Genomic DNA, 20,202 nt, shown 5'->3' with positions numbered 1-20,202 from the left:
TGTTAATGTCAGAGATTCTGTACTATAAGTCTTATTGCTTGCCCATGGGCTCTTCCAAGATTGCTGGAGTAGTAGAATTCACAAACATCCTTCTCATAGGTGCAACGGGCAGGCCTTTATCTTTCAGTTAAGATTCCCTTAGAAGGAGCTACAGCTGTTTTTCACTTGCTTTCTGCTATCAACTTTCCACCCTCTCTGTCAACTTTAGGTGACTGATTCTTTTTTTTTTCCACTAACTTGCTTTTCACTCTGGCCATTAAACACTGCTAAATGCCTCTCTACTTCTTTGATGCACCCATTACTTCCTAGAGAAGAGACATTCTTCACCTTGTCTGAGCCGCAAAGCCAGTAATGGAAAGATTTTAGACTCCACAACAACTAAGCCAGAATGAACATCCAAGACTTAACTCAAGCACCTAGGGCTTCAGATGCTGCAAGTGAGCAAACAGATCTGCAGAGACTAAACACTGAGGCTGCCCAAATGGCTCTCCTCCACACCCCTCTTTGCCTCTTTTACTTTACAGAAACCACTATCCTCTCATGCCGTATCTTCACTTCAAGCTCTGTTCCCATGTGCAGCTGCGTTGTTTCCCTTACTTGTAGAAGGCTGTGTGTTTCAGAGGCCTTTCACCCATTGCTGAGGGTTCTGAGGCTAGGTGGATCCAGCTGCTTACCTGATCCATCTGCACTGGACCCCTCATGCAGCTCCTGAAGGCTAAGCTTCCACTCCAAAGGTGCATCGCAAGGTGTCACTGTGACTGACAGTGGGGTGTTATCTTCCTCAACCATGAAGAAATACCTATGGGAAAGTTCAGACCCTATGGTGATTCTAATCACAACAATCAAGACCTACCAGAAAAGTCTCTTGGTTTCCAGTTTTACTCATTTAACACTTTTCAGAGAAAACATAAAACCCTAGAAGTCCACAAGTTTAAAGTCCAAATGCAAACAGGCAGCCAAAGTTAATATCAACAAGTACAATGAAGGTAACAAAAGGAGATTCAACCAACTGTCCTGAGTTCAAGATGAACTCTTGTCCCTCTGTAGGGGCCCCCACCAAGAAATAAGTCACAGCCACTAAGCATTCCCTACGTGCCCCGATAGCACTGTGCTTTGACAATATTTGTGTTACCTTGATGGTACTCTGACATGTCACCTGCTCTGTCAAAAAAAATCAGTTTCCAGCATAGTCCTAAAACCATAGTACCCTTGGTTTGCAAGATAACATAGCATGTGATTTTATTATCTATTTATTACCAACATATCCTGTCAAATTAAGTATGTTAAAAGTTTTAAAACAATTAGAAAGAAAATTAAAATATTCTGTTCTTTATTTTTACCTCAGACATTTCCCATGGTACCTCAGAAGATATTTCATGGAGAATGAAATTACCAGTAACCTATAAAAATGGTCATATTCTAACTCTAAATTTCTTTCATAATTTTACTTAATTACCTTTCATAGGCTGCAACCTTGTGCTGTAGGTAGCTTCAGGCTAGCTCACAGGCTCTATGGGGAAGGAGGTGGGTGAGCTTCATTTCCTGTATGCTGTTTCAGCTCAGCATCCCTCGAGTCACTCTTTTCCACATGCCCACCACCAACACACAGGCCAGGCTGACAACAGTACTCAACTCCTACTCTGCTCTCTCAGATCACCTCTGCTGCATCCAGTCTCTCTATTGAGCCTGGGTCTTCATAGCAGTGTCCCTTCTCTACCTCTGCTTGCTCCCATATCACATCAGACACCTGAATTTACCTCTTACATGTTAACAACTCTCAGGTTTAAATCTCCAGCCTGAACCCTTTCCATCTTCAATAAGACAGTGGCGTTTCAAACTTGAGGCATCTAATCTGAATCCTTATAGTCACACCCTTTCAGTAGATCAATTTCTGGTCACTCCAGATGAGCAATTTAGAGTCTCTCTTGGTGGTTTGTTTGTTTGTTTGTTTGTTTGTTTGTTTGTTTTGGCTTTGTTTTGTTTTACTTTGCCTTTGAAATTCATGCAGACACTGCTTTCTCCTGGCTGCCCTAAATCTTCAGTTTCTCTTGCCTGAGACTTGCTGTGGCCTCCTGATCAGGCTCCTGGTTTTGTAAACCTCAAACTCAGAATTTCCCCTGGCTCAAAAAAACCCTCCAAGACCTGTGTGTTACAGAGTAAAAGCCACAGAGCTGATGCTGTCTCTCAGGTCCCTTCCTGATCCACCTCAACTGTGTGTGCCTTGCCACTATGTCACCCTGAGATTTGTTGTCTGTGGAGCAGGCATGCTGGCTCCTGCCTGTGGACTCTGAACCTCCTTCACCTAGCAGAGCTCCTTGAGGCAGAGGCCCAGATGTGTTCAAGTGCTCCCTTCAGTCCTCTACGCCAGCATCATTGTGAATCCACCTGGACTCCATATGTAAAAGATTTCCTTCTTGCTAATGAGTGTCACTTTCCTTTTATTTTTGAAGTACTTATTGACACCTAACATACTATGTTCCATTTATTCCTTTTTAATTTTTCTGTCTCCCTCAACTAGACTGACAGCTATAACAGGGTAGCCATTTATTTCATTAATATGTATTCAGACACTGAAATAATTCAAAATATTTGTTGAGACAATTAACCAATTGTGATTTCCACCGTTAAATCATTTCATTACTTCCAACTATTCTTTCCATCGAAACAGAAGCAATCTCTATTTAAAGCCCTGTTCCAAGTTTCTAAACCTGGTGAAACACTGGGTGACCAGAAAAGGAACCACCCCTTTTCCAACTTGTACCACAGGTTGAAAATGAAGTATATAAAATTTCCCGTTCTCAACCCAACACCGATGACATCAGATCTCCTTTCCTATGCCTAAGCCTCATTATCTCTCACAGGCACCATGCACCATTCCCCAAGCACAACTCACAAGCATCCTTTGCACAAGAGCAGTTGTCAGGCCCTTATATTTAAGCTAAGGTTTCCCTCGAAGGAGGCAAATCATTGCCATGCCCCTCTACAGACCTTGCATTGTACTCGTATAAACCACAGGTTTCCTTTTTCAGCTTTGAGCCTTTTCACAGATTTACATTTTAGCTTTGGGTCAGCCTTCAACTGATCTCACGGTCACAAGCTTCCTCAGGGCGGTCCTGCCTTCTTCACCAGGTTCTGTGCTTGTCTCTGTCTCTTTAACCACACAGGACTCCTGTGTTCTCTAAAACAGTACCCATTCCTGGGTCTCTGAGATGTGTTTTTTCAACACCCCCCCCCCCCCGCTATGCTCTACTCATATTTTGATGCGAGCTCTTCAGAAACGTTTTTCCTCACTCATTCCAGAAGAGGTTTGCAAACTCTCTCTTGGGGGCTATGGTCTCCACTTGTCACACTTATTGCAATTTGTGCCTACTGCGTTTGTGTGGTTATTTGATCTGCCATTCCCCCAAGGCCCACTTAGGGCTCATTTTCATTGTCACTGTAACATCCCTGTTCTCAGCATGCTAACACAGATTTATGCATAGAGCAAGCACTCACTAGACATTTTTTGAATGAATGAATACTAAGTCAATGAGCTAACTCAGGAATCTTAACAGCAATCTCATTAGTCTAGCCTGAGGATATTATATCCAGAAACTGCTTCTACTTGAATACATGAAATCTGAACAAAAATAGAAGTTTTTCTCTTCACTATTCAGAGATAAATTTAGAGATGTCAAGTGATGTGGAGCAAGAGAAGACAGAATGAAGAACATGTTAAACATATGCAATGTCTTAAAAATAATACTGGACAATCATCTAAAAGGACAGGTGGATAATTTAACTGTTTACTATGTAAAGTCTGATGTACCACTTACCATAGCCACCCATACACATGGCAAAATATTTGCCATTTAATTCTGCCTGCTTTCTGAAGAGGTTTTTTTTTTTAATCCTTAAGCAGAGATGATATTAAGCTGAGCCTTTTCATATCACAGAGAAAAAGAGACACAGTATCAAATAGTATGTGGAACTTCATGGTTTGTTTCCTGGATTTTGAGCAGCACAGGACAGCAATGCTAGAGGCAAAACCAAGCTGATCTGTTAGCTGCTTTCAGAGAGCAGTTTCTTTCCTTAGCTAAGCAATGGTGTGTTAGTACCTTGATGACAACCGTACCTATTAACAAACAGGAGGATGTTTGCATTGCTCAAGGTGATCCTTGTGCATGTGCAGCAGCAGGAGGTCCCTAAGGTAACACTTCCTTCTAAAAGCTCTCAAGTTAGGGATAAGCGAGAAACCGAACCAGCAATACGCCATGCATCCATTATTAAGCATGCACAAAACAGAAGTGATAGGATATGGTCTGTATGTTCAGACATGTAATCCCTAGGAAGTTGGCAGAAATGAAATGGATGGATGAAAAGCACAGATGAGGAGGAATGAACACCACAACACACCGACCCTTGCAATGGATATGTAAACATGAGAGCAACATGTACATGTCTACTCCTCCAGACAACCATCTGAGGTAGAACATTAGCACGGCTGTGTGCACATACAACTGTCCAACCCCAACTCAGAAGTTACATTTCTTCTTGGAGCTACAACTCTACCTAACACGTTCAAGCAAAGAGTTCACTCAGGTGGAGATACAAAGGGCCTTAAAATGTTTTTTTTGGAAATAAAAGTCAAAAATAAAAAATTAGTAAATGAAAGATGGGGAAAGGGATACAGTTTTGTAATGTAACATAATGAGAACATGTTTTGGAGGGAAAATGTCATTTTCAGTACTACCCTTGGAACTACAACTTACTTAATTTTTAGAAGATAAGGGGGTAAGCCATTTATTTGATTAATTGGTAAGCTGTATTTAAAAAACACTACTTAGAGAACAGAACCCAGGTGTATTTGGAAAAGGACAGACATTCCTAAAGAAAAATTTGGTTTGTTCTCTTTCACTAAAATATTTCAAGGACATAAATCTAACTGTGCTCAATGACAGTCCAGTTTCTATTAAGGATTCCTCTGAAGTCATTCATAGCTTTCTATATCCTTTCTTATTCTCATAGACTGAGCTTCTGTGAGGAGCAGTACAGCCAGCTTCTCCATGTGCTATGAAAGCAATTCGTCTTATATCAGTCTCATGAACACCATTTAAAAATTCATAATTATTTACACTTTGAGCCAGTTCAGAGTCTGCTGCATTCCTTCACACAAGTTACTCTATCATAGGGTTGAAACAATGCCCACTTCACCTCTAAAATCAGGTCATCTGTGCTCATTCTTGATCAGAGGATGAAATAATGGGGCCATTAAATAGAAGAGGTTTAGAGTACCATTCTTTCTTCATGAAGTTGAAAATATGATATAAAGATCCCTTACCTTAGTCTTTGGAAAGTGGGTTAGTGATGTGGGACAATTCTATGTTTTGGAATGCCAACCCATCTCAGACCCCATAGGACTTTTTTTTTTTTAATTCAAAACATTTACAATGAAAGGCAGAGAAATGTTAAAGCATGACAGTTTGATAACTTCAAATATAATATTTTCTATTATATCATATACATGTATATGATATAGGTGTCTAACTTCTAAGATAGACATAATTAGAAACAGAACAGAAGTCCAGTTGCTTATGGTGGTGTGAAAGACATGATAGCTGTCAATTTTTCAGTATTTGAGTTTCTCAGAATTTCATCATATCTCCTTGTGCTACCATCCTGAAGTAATTCCAGTTCACTCCTACAGAACCTGTCTTAGAATCTTTTACTATCCTAGAAATTAGAAAGCAATCATTTCAAAATATGAATACCAGCATTGCCTCTTGCACTTAAATGGAGAGCACAAAAAAGAAGACCCAGCCAGCCTCACCTAATGAGCAGAAATTGCATGGCCACTATGTCTGTCTTACTTAGAAAAAATACACAATGTTGTTCATAAGTTGACTTTCAGAACTCCATTTGAAAGCTTCCTGTCTTCTAAGTAGCCTCTTTTATGACACTGATCAGCAAGCTCTCCTGGGACAGTACCTTCTAGGTGTATCTAGGTGTATCAGCAAGCTCTCCTGGGACAGTACCTTCTAGGTGTATCTCTAAAGAGATAACTGCTGACTTCAGCTCCATCTGGAATCACAGATGAATCGTGAAAAAATTCCTTATCCCGGATCTGCATCTGAAAAAGTTCCTCATCTCGGGTGGGCAGCTTCTGGGTCCTTGAAGTGAGTGGTAACAGGAGGCACAGCAAACACCAGTAGAACAGCTCCATCCTGGGCAATAGAAACAAGTTTTTCAATTACTCCTGAAGCCAGATCCTGGGGCTGCTAGGAAACTTCCTGAAGTCAGAACTCTTCGTTTACACAGAATCAGCGAAGTAGCACATGTCTCAGATACACACACATACACACATACACACACAATTTTGAAGCAATACTCCTGTGTTTCATTTAAACTATTTCAAAAGGTTGAGAATAGATTTACTAGAATCTCAGACATTAAACAAAATGTTTTGAAATGAAAGGACATTAACTTCCCTGAGTCCTAAGAAAGAAAATTGGCACTTCATTGTGACAGAAGCCAATGTAATCCTTACTGAAGATGTTCTGTCGGTGTCCAAAGTTAAGTTTTTAAAATTAAAATATAAATTGGCATATAACAATTATATATAATTAAGACAAGCAACAGTATGGCAATTTGATGCATGTTTATAACATACACTGATCAAATCAGAATATTAGCATTTCTCTTTCCTTAAACATTTATTATATCTTTATGTTGGGGACTTTTAGACCTTTTCTTCTAGTTCTTAGGATGCATTTACTGAATTATTTCAGCACATAGCTATTCTGCTTTGCCATAAAAACTTCAGTATTATTTCTACTGCCTGTGATTTGATGTCTACTATCCAACCTCTATCTACATCAAGTTTCCTCTTTTATTTATCAAAATGTCATATTTTCTTAATATAGATCCATCAGGTATGCTTTTGGTTTCTGACACCCATCATAATTGTCATGTCAATCAACCATACCTAGCCTTCCTACATATCTGTACCCATCAATAACTGTCATGTCAATTATAATGAGCAGGGCAGACTGGTTTTTCAGAGAAGAGTTTAAAATTAACCTCAAAACACAGGAATTTATATTATATCACACACTATGGCTCAACATTCAGTGTTTTAAGCATACATTTATTTGTTTGTTTTGTGTGGAAGTTTCTACCATTTGTGTTCTAGAGAATGAACTCAGGCTGTCTGATTCACTGAACACCCAATATTTTAACATGAAGTAATTGAGTAGGGGAATGTTCCCCTGATGAGCATTAGTAATTTCTTCAATTTTACCAGATTACAGACAAGATTTATTTTTAACAAAATTCGTTTTGAGAAAGCACCAAAGGTAATCAAACATTACTTTGTAAGCGTAATATGCAGAATTTAATTCATAATTTGTGCTCATTGATCAAAAATGGACTTATGTAGAGATTGTTTAAATAGATGTCTTAAAATTTTATAGCTCTTTAACCCATGTGTTCTCTGTAAAAGTTTCATTCTAAGAATTAGTAGCTTCAATTAAAAAAACAAAAACAAAAACAAAAACAAAACTTAGTGTAGGTTTCGTTGCCAGGTTCTCACATGTACCAATACACTTTTCCATCATTCAAGGCCTCCCTACTCTTTTCTCCCATTCTCCTGGCCCCTTCCTTCCCCCAACAGTTCTCCTGCTCTCATGCCACTTTAAATAAACAACTGGAAATTCATCCCTCTTCAGAGGAAGCCTAGCTAAGTCAGCCTCTAAGAACAGACTTCTAAAATTACAAAAGTGCCCTCTAATGCCGTAACTTCTTTTGCTTCTCTCTGTTGCCTGTCCATAGCCACAGCCTTGAAGTTTGAATTCAGTAACACTGATCAGGCCAGTCAAGATGGCATATACATATAACGAAGCTCTTGGGAGACAGAAGTAGGAGGGTCAGGACTTCAAGGTCACCTTCAGTTACATAACCAGTTTATGGCTAGCCTAAGTTACAATGAGACCTGCTGTCTCACAGGAACAAAAATAGCATCCCTCCCCTCCTTCAAATAAAACAATACAAGGCCCCATGCAACAATAATTAAAAACCCACTCATCAGAATTTCACTTTCAGAATGACTTCTTACATGGCCATCTGGTGGATAATGTGGGGATTGTGCCCATGTGGAGCAAAGAATCTTGTTATCCTTCTCTCACAGAGTATGTGAAGCTCAATCAGATGTAAAAAGTTGCCAGGATGGTTCCACATTTACATCATATATATATATATATACACACACACACACACACATATATATATATATATATACATATATATATATATATATACATATATATATATACATATATATATATATATATATACACAAATACAAATACAGATATATATGCAACTAAGCATGATCATACACTGCACTAATAAAGTTGGCATGGCTGTATGACTATTAACAACCCAGAAACAGCATGCTGCTGTTTTAAATACCAAGTAGGGTCACTAACATGATTGGACTGAAAATTTCTAATGCCTGGACCATAGAGATTCTAACCAATCTCTGCCAGTGCCTATGTTGTCAAAAGCCTCTCTCTTAAACAGCACTCACCTTTAAATCCTGTGGAGACAGGAGAGGGAAGAATTTGGGTGTCTGGATATTCCAAAGTCTTTGGGATTACAGGCCACAGACACATGAGATAATTTTCTTGTTTGGAAGGACAATATGTGTCACATTAAAAGTTACAAAAAAAAGGTTTCTTTCTCTTTTCCTCTCCTCTCCCACCCCCCCATCACCTTCACTTCATCTCTATCTCCATCTCTAGTTCTTTCTCCCTTTCTATCCCTGACTCCACCTCTATTTCTATCACTATCTCTTCATCTCCATCTTCATCTCCATCATGTTTACCATCCCCATCTCTATCTAGCTCTTTCTTGGGAACAGAGGCGAGGAAATGAGTTGTTTCTGAAATATCATCTCAAGATCACCATGTATTCTATACTGACAAAGATGAGGAGGGCCCAAGACTAGTGTACCGAAAAATCTATATTTAGTTGTGTGCTGTATGCACATGCATACATTCTTCAGGTCAAAGTATGTAGAAATGTATGAGTACAGATAGCTGACATAGACATGAAAATCAATGAGGCATAGTCCTAAAGGAATAGTGTGTTCAGTATAAAATGTGGCATCTGCTGCTGCTGTGTGGTGAGAGGGCAAACACTCCAGTGAAGCCGATGTGACAACAGTTTGCTTTAGAACTTCAGTGCAGACTCGCATCTACCTCACTTTCTTCACCTTTGCTATGAAGAATACAGATTGCATGGGATGAAGTGAAGACCGGTTTTAAAGAATAAGACAATGAATAAATAGATGCTTCATTTTCAGTTATTGGGATATGTGTGTCTGTATAATGGATATGTGAATATAAGTACAGGCACCCTCAGAGGCCAGTCAGGACTCACCCTCAGACCCGCTAGTACTACAGTTATAGGCAGATGTGAGTCACCTGATGTCAGTTTTGGGATCCAAAGCCGGGCTTTCAAAGAGAACGGTACACATTCTTAACTGCTGCGACATTTCTCCAGTCACAACCAATGAAGAAATAGGAACTGCTTTCAATACAAAAACTAAGGAATAGGACAACTAATGGGAAACTGAAGATGCACTGTTTAGTCTAATACATTTGGCATTCATTTAAAATTCTTATTCTTTTATAATTTTCATTTATTAGTATTTATTCAATCATTTGTTTGTGTATGTGAGGGGGTAGGTATGGCTTGGTGCACGTGTGTTGTAGCATGAGTGGGTGGAGACCAGAGAACAGTGTTCGGGAATTAGTTTTCTCTTTCTAACATGTGGACCCTAGGAATCCCACTCAAACTTTCCAGCTTAGCAGCAAGAGCTTTTACCAATGTAGCCATCATTCTGACCTTCAAATTTTTATCCTATGTATCCTTTAGTGTAGTTAAAATAAATTCAGACTGACCTAGGAGCCTCCTTTCCTACAAACTTGGAGAAATGCTAAATGGCCAGAAAAAAGCTATGTAAAATCTTAAAGTACACTATATAAGCCAAAAAAATCACAACTGGCCCCATGCACAAACAAGTGAAACCTGCAGCCAGGCACCTAGCATCTCCATACAGCCCGTCCATGCAATGCCTTGGCAATTATGTAAGGTAGACTCACCCACCTGCCACTGGCTTGCTTGGTGAAAACTATTTACTACTTAACCTGTTTAAACAGTGATAAAAAGCAAATAAACTGGATGAGGTTTTGCGATACAAACATAGTCAACAGAATTTAGCCACAAATTCCAACAGTTATCTTGAGTAAAAACCATTTCAAGCAACTAGAAGTCTTGCCTTTAGGATTTGTAGACTACTGTCCTAGTTTGCTTCCTAGAGCTGCAGTTAGCACCATCACCAAAAGCAACTTGTAGAAGAAAAAGTTCCTCTGACTAATAACTCTAAACCATGCTCCATCATGTAGGGAAGTCTGGGCAGGAACTCAAGACAGGAGCCAGAAAGCAGTAACTGAAATAGAGGCCATAGAAGAACCAATGCTCTTTACTGGCTAGCCTCTCATGGCTCACTCAGTTTGCTTTCTTCCATAACCAAGAGCATCCTACCCTGGGGTATTACTCTTCTCAGTGGGCTGGGCCCTACCCTGGTCAATCATTAATCAACAAAATGTTCCCAAAGACTTGCCTACAGGTCGATCAGATGGAGGCATGTTCTCAATTGAGCTCCTACTTTCAAGATGATTCCAGCTTGGGTCAAATTGGCTACAAACTAAACAGTAGACCTACTGTTAGTTAGCTTATTGTTGGGGGTGATCTGTAAGTCTGGTAAATAAGAACTGTGTGTTTTGTGATATTTCTGAATAAGGGGCAGCATGATATAAATGAAGACACAGAGCTTCCTCCTTGGCCATACAGCCTCCTCAGGACTGCCACCAAGAGCTCTCTTCAGTGGTGTTACTAGAATCGAAGCAAACTCATCCAACCTCTCACAATGGAAATCAAGGCCTGCAATATCTTTACAGAAATGTGAATGTATTTGTAAAGAACGGCATCAGGTGACGAGAGCCATTCTGTGCTATAAAACCTAAGATCAACTTCCTGATGTAAACACACTGCACAAAGGATACAGTTTTAAAACACCCACATGGAGATTTACTTTATACTTGAAATAAATTCAAAGCAACCCCCAAGCACCACAAAGGGAAGAATATTCTGAATGACTTGAAGAAGATGCATCTGGAATAGATGAAATTTAATGTTTAATTACAAAGAGTAGAAAGTGCATGATTATAATTGAGTGAGGATAATTTAAGGAATGGTATGCCACAAAGATTTCTGTTATTTTCTTTTCATGCAAATATTTAGTCATTTAAATTTCTATTATTAAACTTGAGGGCATTTGCTTTTTTATCCACATCATCCAAACACATGTGATAATGTATTTAAGTGACTAATCTAGCTGGAAGGAAAATGTCATGTTGGTCTAAGGACTGTTTCTTCTGTCTGCACCAACCTGCTGGAAGTGAGGACGGAGGCTGGGCACCATAGTGTGCCAGAGCTTGCCTTTTGGAGCTCAAGTCCCCTCAAGGCAGAAATGCAAAACAATAATGTTTAAATTCCTAAAAGTGGTTTGATTTTGTTGTCTTTTCAAAGAAGAAAAATGTTGACTGAAGTTAGTTGATTGTTTGTTAAAAAAAAAAAAATTCCAAAAATACCCCCTGCTTTGGTTGAATATTAAAACAGGAAATCAATGCACTGCAGTTTGGGATTTCCATATGTAAAAAGAAAGAAATGCAGTAGGAGGCTCCTGGTTTGTCCTGCGGTGTGGTCTCAGCAGGTGAGAATGGCACTCCCATGCAAAGACTGTCCCTTGTGGATTTATCCCTATTAAGCGAATCTGCTGTCACTCCATAGTGCCACAATTATGAAGGGCTTTAGAGTTCATTACACCAGTGATTCCAACATCCTCAAGCACTTCCCCCAGTGACTGCCAACTTTCATTCTGAAGGGAAATTGAATTAATATTAAAAAGCACTGTAAAATTAAAACCTGCCAGAGATTCAAATAAAGTTTCCATGCTGTCATCCATCCGCTTGGATCCTCCTGGTGCACAGTTCGTGACAGGGCCAAAGTCAAGGGCATTCTAATTTTAAATGGCCAAGAATCAGAACTACTTGAAAGAAGAACTTATTTTAAAGTAAGTAACCCTGCCTTCTCACTGTTCTTAAGGCCAAAAAGAGCACAATAACAACAGAAATGACCAAAACAAATGCACCATAAATAGCCATAGTCTTTGATGTCGGAAACCAGACTTAATTTACCAAATGAAAGAAGATTTAAACTGCAGTGGATGGGCGACCACAAGATACAGCCAAGTCCAAGAACGATGCATAGGATAATGAAAAGTAACACTGACACAAAAGAGAAGATGCTTTCTTCCTGTCAAAATGTCCTCTGGATGCAAGATAACTGGGTGAGTTCCTACCATCTCGAAAACAGCTAATAACTCCTAGACGGAAGAGAGTCTGTGGAGAGGGAGAAAATACTTGGTTGCTCTTCTTGCTTATGTTTGATAGCTAAGCTGTTTTTTTCCTTTTGGTTTGCAGCAGAGTGAAAGTGGTTTCCTGTGCAATGTTCCCAAGCAGTCCATTCCCTTCACACCTCATTCCCTGCAGAAATGAAGCAGAGATGGAGCAGAGGCCATTAGCCCCAGCACATGTCAGCAGAGAAGTGGAGATAGCAACACACACCCTCAATTTGACTTTATACTTACTTTAGCTGAGACGTGAAGTTACCAAAACTGAAATATTATTAAAAAGCTAACATTAAAAAGCCAAGCTGCTAATAAATGACTTGCCAATCACTAACTTAGTACTCCAAACTGAGCAGGGTAATGTAGGGACTCAACAATGATAACAAAATATTGTACAAATGCAAAAGCTACTTACAAAGACAATAGCATTGATATTCACTCACTATTTTTAATTCAGCATCTTTGTGATGAGTGCTTGCTATATATATCAGGAACTCATTTGGGGACATATCATAAAGTGCATATTGTAGTCAGAGTGATAAATGGCACACAAATATAAACAGGATAAAGTTGGCTGCTATTCATTGCTGTACAGAAAATTAGAATAGGCCTGTATTAAAGAACACACGGTGATAGCAACTTCAGGCTGAGTATTTAGAGTGTTTCATGGGGGAAATGGCATTTACGTTGAGATTTAAACAGAAAGAGAATGCCAGAGAAGCAAAGGCCAAAGGAAAGAGCATCCTGTACAGAGAAATGTCTGCAGCTAAGGTCCTGACATGGCACTAAGCTTGGGGTATTGACAAAGGAAAAGGTCATTGGTGGAACATAGAAGAAAAGAGAGGGAGAGGAGGGGAGGGGGAGGGGAGGGGGAAGAGGGAGAGAGAGAGAGGGAGAAAGGCAAAGTGCAGGTCACATGAACTTTACAATCACATCAAAGATTTTACACTATTTTGAATGTGATGGAGAGCTCTGTAAGCAGAACAAGACCATGGCCGAATCCATGCTATCTGTCTGTCTGTCTGTCTGTCTGTCTGTCTATCTATCTATCTATCTATCTATCATCTACCTACCTACCTATGTACCTACCTACCTACCTGTCTATTCATCCATCTATCCATCTAAGCAATAACTCTGCACTGTATAGGTAACCAATTTTAAGGGGAGGGTGATTATAGAAATAAAAAAAATCAATACAGTCTCTTAAAAAACACAGAGGAAGGCTCTGGCAGATGCCTGTGGCAGAGCATAGGTGGCTTGGAGGCAAAGATAAAGAAAAATGGAGCAGCTTGGGATATATTTTATAAACTAGATTACAGAGAATATAGAGGAGATGAAGGCAGAATTGTGGTGAACAATCAAGGATAATATACTAGGATGAGACATAAGAAATCAGAGAAAATTTAAATTAGGTTGAACTGATATAATGTCATAATGAATTACTACCTAAGATGTAACTTTTAAATCTAATTCTTTTCTTAATATTCTACATCTATTTTTTTTTATTTGTGCATGCCACAGTGTGCATGTGAAGGGGTCAGAGGAAAAGTTGAAGCAGTCAATTCTGTCCTACTGACTGGCAGGGATCGACTTTGATGGTCAGCTTTAGCAGTCATTACCTTTACCCACTAAGCCATCTTCCCCAGCCTTTGAGGAAAACACTCTATGTGATGAAAATTCTATGCAGTGAAAGAAACATTCTATGCAGTGGTGACAGGTGTGACCTCAAAAGGCAAAAGTCTTGACTTCAGTTGTCATAATTCAAAATAGGATCCAGAAATAGAAAAGGCTGGAGAGACAGACTGGGAAAGCAAGCACACACACACACACACACACACACACACACACACACACACACACACAGAGTTGTACCTAATGGTGAGGGATGCAAAATACTTCAGGTGCACTAATTTATCAAATGTATCAAAAGTACACAGAGAACAGAGAATCCTGAAGCTGTATCCTAGCTTAGTGGATTACTAGTGAGCAGGAAACAAAATGAGAAAAATACACGGAGATGTTTTGAGGAAAATTGACTTAAAGCATATAACAGACCAGCTCTCCTCCCGAGCTGTGTCTTAACAGATAGCTAAAAAAAAAAAAAGGAGCCCAAGTTCAAACCAACATTTGCCCAATATCACTTAATTTGTACTTATCAGCAATATATATATATTAACAAAGCAGTCCCAGCTTGAGGAAATACACAGTACACGGGGATCCATGGGATTTCTAGAACTAGATTCTCACCGAGGAAGTAGATGGCTGCCTCATAGAGTGGAAGGGACCAAATGCTATCAGGGCCAGGGATAGAAACAGAGCAATGGGCTGCCTCATGGAATGGCAACACACTGAGGAGATGGAGTGGGAAACCAGGGGTCCCTTTGTATGCTTTGTAGTAGAGCCAGGTGCTTACTAAGCTCTGCTGGACTGAGTTACCTAATGGGCTATATAATGGGCCCTCTATACTGAGATGTGCTGGTCTTGCTGGGCCTTCTGGGCTAGTTTCTGGACTCTGCCTTGAGGTGGACTATTCTTGTGGGCCTCATGGGTTGAATACTGAATCCTCTGCACTGAGACGTACAAAACACTAGTCTTGTTTGTGAGTGAGAACACAATGACAGAATAACAGAAATACTATAGCAGGAAAGAAGAGTCTACAAAAACACATGGACTCTTCTCTCTTCTCATCCGCAAGTGACAACGTTAAGTCTGCACCTACTTCCTCTCACAGCCAGGTCATCTGTGTCACTTTCTCAGAAGACCATAAACATTCTAGTCTCCAGAAAGAAGGTAGCTAAATTATTCAACTTCAAAGATATTCCTGTTTGTATGACAAACCTGGTCTTTGAAAATTGCTTTGGTGATTCTCCAGCTGTGTCTGCTACACACATGGGCCGCATCTTCCATAATGCTTTGATCAGAGAAAGCTTTTATAATCCCACTCCTAGTGGTGTAATTAAAAGCAAGCCCCACCAACAAGAAGGAGCTGCTTTAGAACAGCAAGCATGGGAGAACCACAGTGCTCAGCGGGAAGCTGGCCAAGCACGGCTTGGGTACAGAGACCTCACTAAGATCTGGCTGAGGAACCCTGAAACAGCAACGAGCAATTCTTGTGAAGTGTTTGCACCTGTCAGGCTTCCACTGTGCTGAGAGACACAAAGAACAAGAATTACATTGGCTTAATATGCCTATTCCAGAGAGCAATGGGGCCTGAAAGGAAAATGGACCCACCAAAGGGGCTGGAGAACATAGGGATAGTGGGTCTTCCAGGCTCTGAGGTCAGAGAGGACATCTGTGAGGATGAGCATCTCAGCAGGGGTCTTAATAAAGGCTAAAGAGGAAGCTATGCAGAGCTGAGAACTTCTTTCAACAGAGCAGACCCTGAGGAATACAAGCAGCACAGTCGGTGGTCTCTCAGGCCTTATATTTAGGGACCTGTCCATATTTGTGTTAATTGCAAATACCAGTCAAGAAAGAAGGGTATCACGTGACAGAAATTTTCCCAGGGAGATACTACACACACATGAGAGGGAGCCATGACAGATCTAAGTTCAGATACCACCAACTTGGTGATCCAATGAGTTTTATTGGGGTTGCTTACAGGAATATGGGTAAGGGGTTACTTACAGGAGCTGAAGGGACAGCTTCATCATCAAAGCCCACTCCAGCATGAATGACAGCCAGCAAAGCTGGGAACCTGGAGCACACTGCACAGCCTGCAGGCACCTCAACAGGTTAGAGTATCCTTTCTAGGTGCCTTGGTTGTCTCAACCTATTGCAGGCAGCTTGGATGGTTTGTATTTCTTTCCAGCACCTTTCAGGTCTGAGTCTCCTTTGTAGTTTAGCCTCTCTAAGAATCTTCTTCGAAGCTCAGCTTCCATCCATCTGAATGGGACTCTCAGCCTTTATTGCTTCCTGTGGCAGGAATGAGCCTACTGAATCTGGTCAGTTTCAGGGACTTCCTGGAGTAATTCTGAGTTACTTACCTTCTGGCTTAAGGAAACTGCATGATGGAATGTTTCAGTCTTAGAGGAATTGTTTTCCTAACTGTTATAGTAGGTAACAGGGCCAGGAAAACAGGTCCTGGCTCAGGTCAGGTGAGGAATGATGGGTTGGAGCCAAAGAGAGAGTAGACACAGTGGCTTCAGGGTACATTACCATACATACTAGAAGTAGAGGGACCTCCCAACTCATCCCAAGGACCAAAAGGAAAGGCAGATGAGACTGCAGTGTAGTAACATCAAGATGTACTGGCAAGGGCATTCTACTTAAAGGAGTCGTTTAAAAAGGCAAAGCTATTGCAACAGTACAAGGATGCCTTCCAACCTACTGGAGCCAAGCACCAAAACAGAGCTCTAGAGACTCCAAGAGTCCCTTAGGATGGTAGCAAGGTGCTGCTCACTTGCATGGTTTCTTATCCTCATCCTCTCTGTACAGCGTCAGTAAACCAGTTTGTGTTTGCTAGGTTCCTATTTTTAGTCCCCCACCCCAGGGGGAGGGTGCTCCAAAAACAGATAAGGCAGAATCAGTCTTTTGCAGAAACCAGAATTTGATTCTTATTGTTCTGTCCCATCTTATTGGAACTGTACAGATTTTTATATGTATTTTGTCCCTATAAGAGTGCTCTTCATGAGACTTAAGGACACAAGTTTATAAGCATAACTTTCTTTTAATTTATCTTGACTTCCTTAAGTGGTTATTTTTAGTTTGCTTGCACAAAATGGGCATGGAATAAATATTTTCTGAATTATGGTGTCTGCTTCAGAAATGCTAATATCAAAGACCAAAGCAATCTAGACTGTCTTCTATCAGAAAAATCCCAAAAGTTTCTAGCATGCAAAACGAACTTAGGGATGGCAGCTTGCTACAGCTTCTCAGCTCAATCTGAGCTTTAGACCCATGTTCACTCTAATTACACAACAGTGGAAAATGGCATAGTGGTTACCTCTCCAAGCGAGGCTCCAGAGTCAGACTCGAATTTCCTTCTTCTGGCAGAGCATTCCTGTGCCATCAAGACTGTAGGGAGTGTGTAGCCCTGCTCTAAGCCTCAGAGTCCAGTGTTTGATTATGGAGGTCCTGATGAAGCAGTCGGAGGACTGAGGTGCTGTGTTAAGGGAATAGTGTGCCCCACTCACAATAGTGGATCAGTTCTTGAAGCCATCACTGAGGAACATTAATAATATCCAAGCTCTGTTAACCATTGAGTTCTGCCATCCCACCTGTAGCATGTGTCATCTCTCTTATCCAAACTACCAATGCCAAAGATTATTAACATATTGCACTACTCTGCTTTAATACTTTGCACAATATCCCCATAATAACCATGTTAAAAATCTGTTTCCATATCTTTCTGGAAAACAAAATGGGTGTTTCAGGTGGCTTTCTGTTAATGTGAAGCTAAAATTCTGGTTACATGAACATCTAATACTCCAGATCCTCCTCACTCTGAAAAACTCATTTCTTCAACCTTCGACTCTGCTTTGTTCTCCCAGCACAGGCCCCAGTGCAGGCCAGTCCTGTGCTGAAACACTTAACTATTTCTTGCAAGTACCTTCTATAAGACTGATGCATTGATAACAACAGGGAAGTCCACTCGTACATTTTTACTGACAACCATCTTAAATTCTGTTTGTACACACGAGATTCCCCAGGTATTCAACAGTTAATAATGCTAATCACAGAGCACAGCATCAAGCTGATGCTCATAGGATTTTTAGGAATACATAAATTAATGAAAATGAGAATATTGAAATGGGCTCCTTACCAAATAGGATTATTTCATCAAGTAATAACATGAGCTGAGGAGAAAAAAAAAAAAGGAATGTGTGCTTTTGACAAGTTTAAAACTGACAAATGTATAACAGATTGTTATACGAAACTTAAGTAGCTTGGAAGCATATCTTTCGTGTTTTGAGGTACATATCAAAAGGGCAGCCATTGGCAAGGCTGCTGCGGTCAGAGGGCCATGAGGAAGATGACCCAGATATGTGCTGGAAAGAAGTGTCTTTTCTCGTAAAGAACATAGAAATATTCTGCCAGGGGATATAGCCCTATTTACTTGGAGAGGAGCTTTTCTTTCCCTTTGAAAATTCTGATCTGAGGAAAGAAGTGTCCTATTCTCAAACTAACAGACACAAATCAACTTGGTTCAGCAGGTCGGAGGTGTGTCCTCAGACTGGCCCTGAAATATAAGGCTGCTGTAACTCCTGGGCTGCACAAAATACTCAGGCTATAGATGGTTTTTGGCCCTCTGAATCTTTTGATTTTCATGAATTTTTATTTTGAAACTTTCAAAACATTAATATCTACCATCTTGTGTCTTGTTACTGTAAAAAAAAAAGGAATTTGAAAACAATAATTGTTAAATATGTATTTTTGTTTTATAGAAGTCCAGCCCCTTTTCCCAAACAAAGACACATTTTGGAAAGATGAGCTAATGTCCTCCAAGGAGGAAGTTCCTGGCCTCTAGTCATTTAGAGAACCTAGTGTGAACACGGCTCTCTTTTACTTTCTCTATTTAGCTTTCTCATCTAGCTCATGTCTCCACATCTCATGTGAACTCCTTCCACATTTTGTTTTCCCATCAATACAAGACCAAAATCTCCTACAGATAGCTGATTTAAGTCCGGGCCTGTTCTGTGTTGTTTTCCATCTTTCTCTATTGTGCAATTTATACTGTTCACTCACGTTTGGAGAGCTCAAAGACTGCCAAAGCAAAGTGAAAAAAAAAAAAAAAAGAAAAGAAAGGGTGGCTGAAAATATGTTAAGAAGGTGCAGAAGAGCTGACTAATCTTCCATCTCTTGAACTTGAGTGTATCTCTGAACCTTAGTCTTACATGCCTCCTCTACTATGGAGACCAATGCAGCTCATTAAACATGAGTGTTTTAAATTAAAGATGTTCTTGATTTACGTACATATTATGTAAGGTATCTGCTTAGACAAGCGGCACAAATGCAGTCTTTTTTCACACACTGGGACTGGGGAAGAAACCTAGGGCTTTATTGATACTAGGCATGTTCTATACCACTGAGCTATAGTCAGTGTCAAACTGGATTAAATAATAAAAGCTGTTTCAAACCACAGGCGGGGAAGGAGTTTCAAAGGCTAACTGATCTATCTTTACTGACTTAGCTGTCAGGTAAATGGCTTCACCTACATCTGTGTTTTCAAGCTTACAGCCTAGGCTCTCACTCAGCCCACAGAATGGAGGTGATACAATCCCTTATTTTTCCAAAGGAAAAAGAAAATTCCCCTAAAGAAAATTTAACTTGGGTTTAAAAACTTTTATGCACTTAAAGTGTTCTTTCAAATTTAGTTTCAAAAAAATCTATTGTTTGAGAATTTCATATATGTAACTATTAGATTTTGTCACCCCACCCCCTTCATCTCTCCCTTCTGGGTCTTCCTATTTTTCTTCCAACTCTTTAAGTCCACTAAGTTCATTCATGTTACCAGGAGTCCACATCTGAAATAAACTAATTTTCCCTCTCCCAGCAACTATCAACTGCCAATAGCTTTTCATATTGGGGAGGAGTTGGGTGAGTGCCCCACCACTACTGATGCAGGAATGTTAGCTGGCTTGATCCTGTGGAGTTTTAGGGCATTCAGTCACACCTGATGTGAGTTTGTGTCTTGCAACATTCCTCTCCTGACCAAAGACACTGGTTTCACATAGGTCCTCTATTAT

General features: G+C 40.1%; 1 protein-coding gene across 2 annotated transcripts in view; it reads right to left on the bottom strand.

Annotated features, from left to right (window-relative positions):
- Positions 1 to 20,202, bottom strand: part of Ndnf (neuron-derived neurotrophic factor) — a 40,713-nt gene that overhangs the window by 10,082 nt on the left and 10,429 nt on the right. For both annotated transcript variants that reach the window (NM_172399.3, XM_006506528.4), the window contains exons 2-3: positions 6,015 to 6,203; positions 675 to 799 (exon numbers count right to left, since the gene is read on the bottom strand). In NM_172399.3, the coding sequence (NP_765987.2) occupies positions 675 to 799; positions 6,015 to 6,202 (313 nt within the window). In that variant the 5' untranslated portion in view covers position 6,203. The remainder of the gene's footprint in view (positions 1 to 674; positions 800 to 6,014; positions 6,204 to 20,202) is intronic.

The sequence above is a fragment of the Mus musculus genome, chromosome 6 (assembly GCF_000001635.26).
Source record: "Mus musculus strain C57BL/6J chromosome 6, GRCm38.p6 C57BL/6J".
Lineage (NCBI taxonomy): Eukaryota > Metazoa > Chordata > Mammalia > Rodentia > Muridae > Mus > Mus musculus.
Note: the sequence above shows the minus strand (reverse complement) of the source record. Positions and strands in the feature narration are given on the sequence as shown.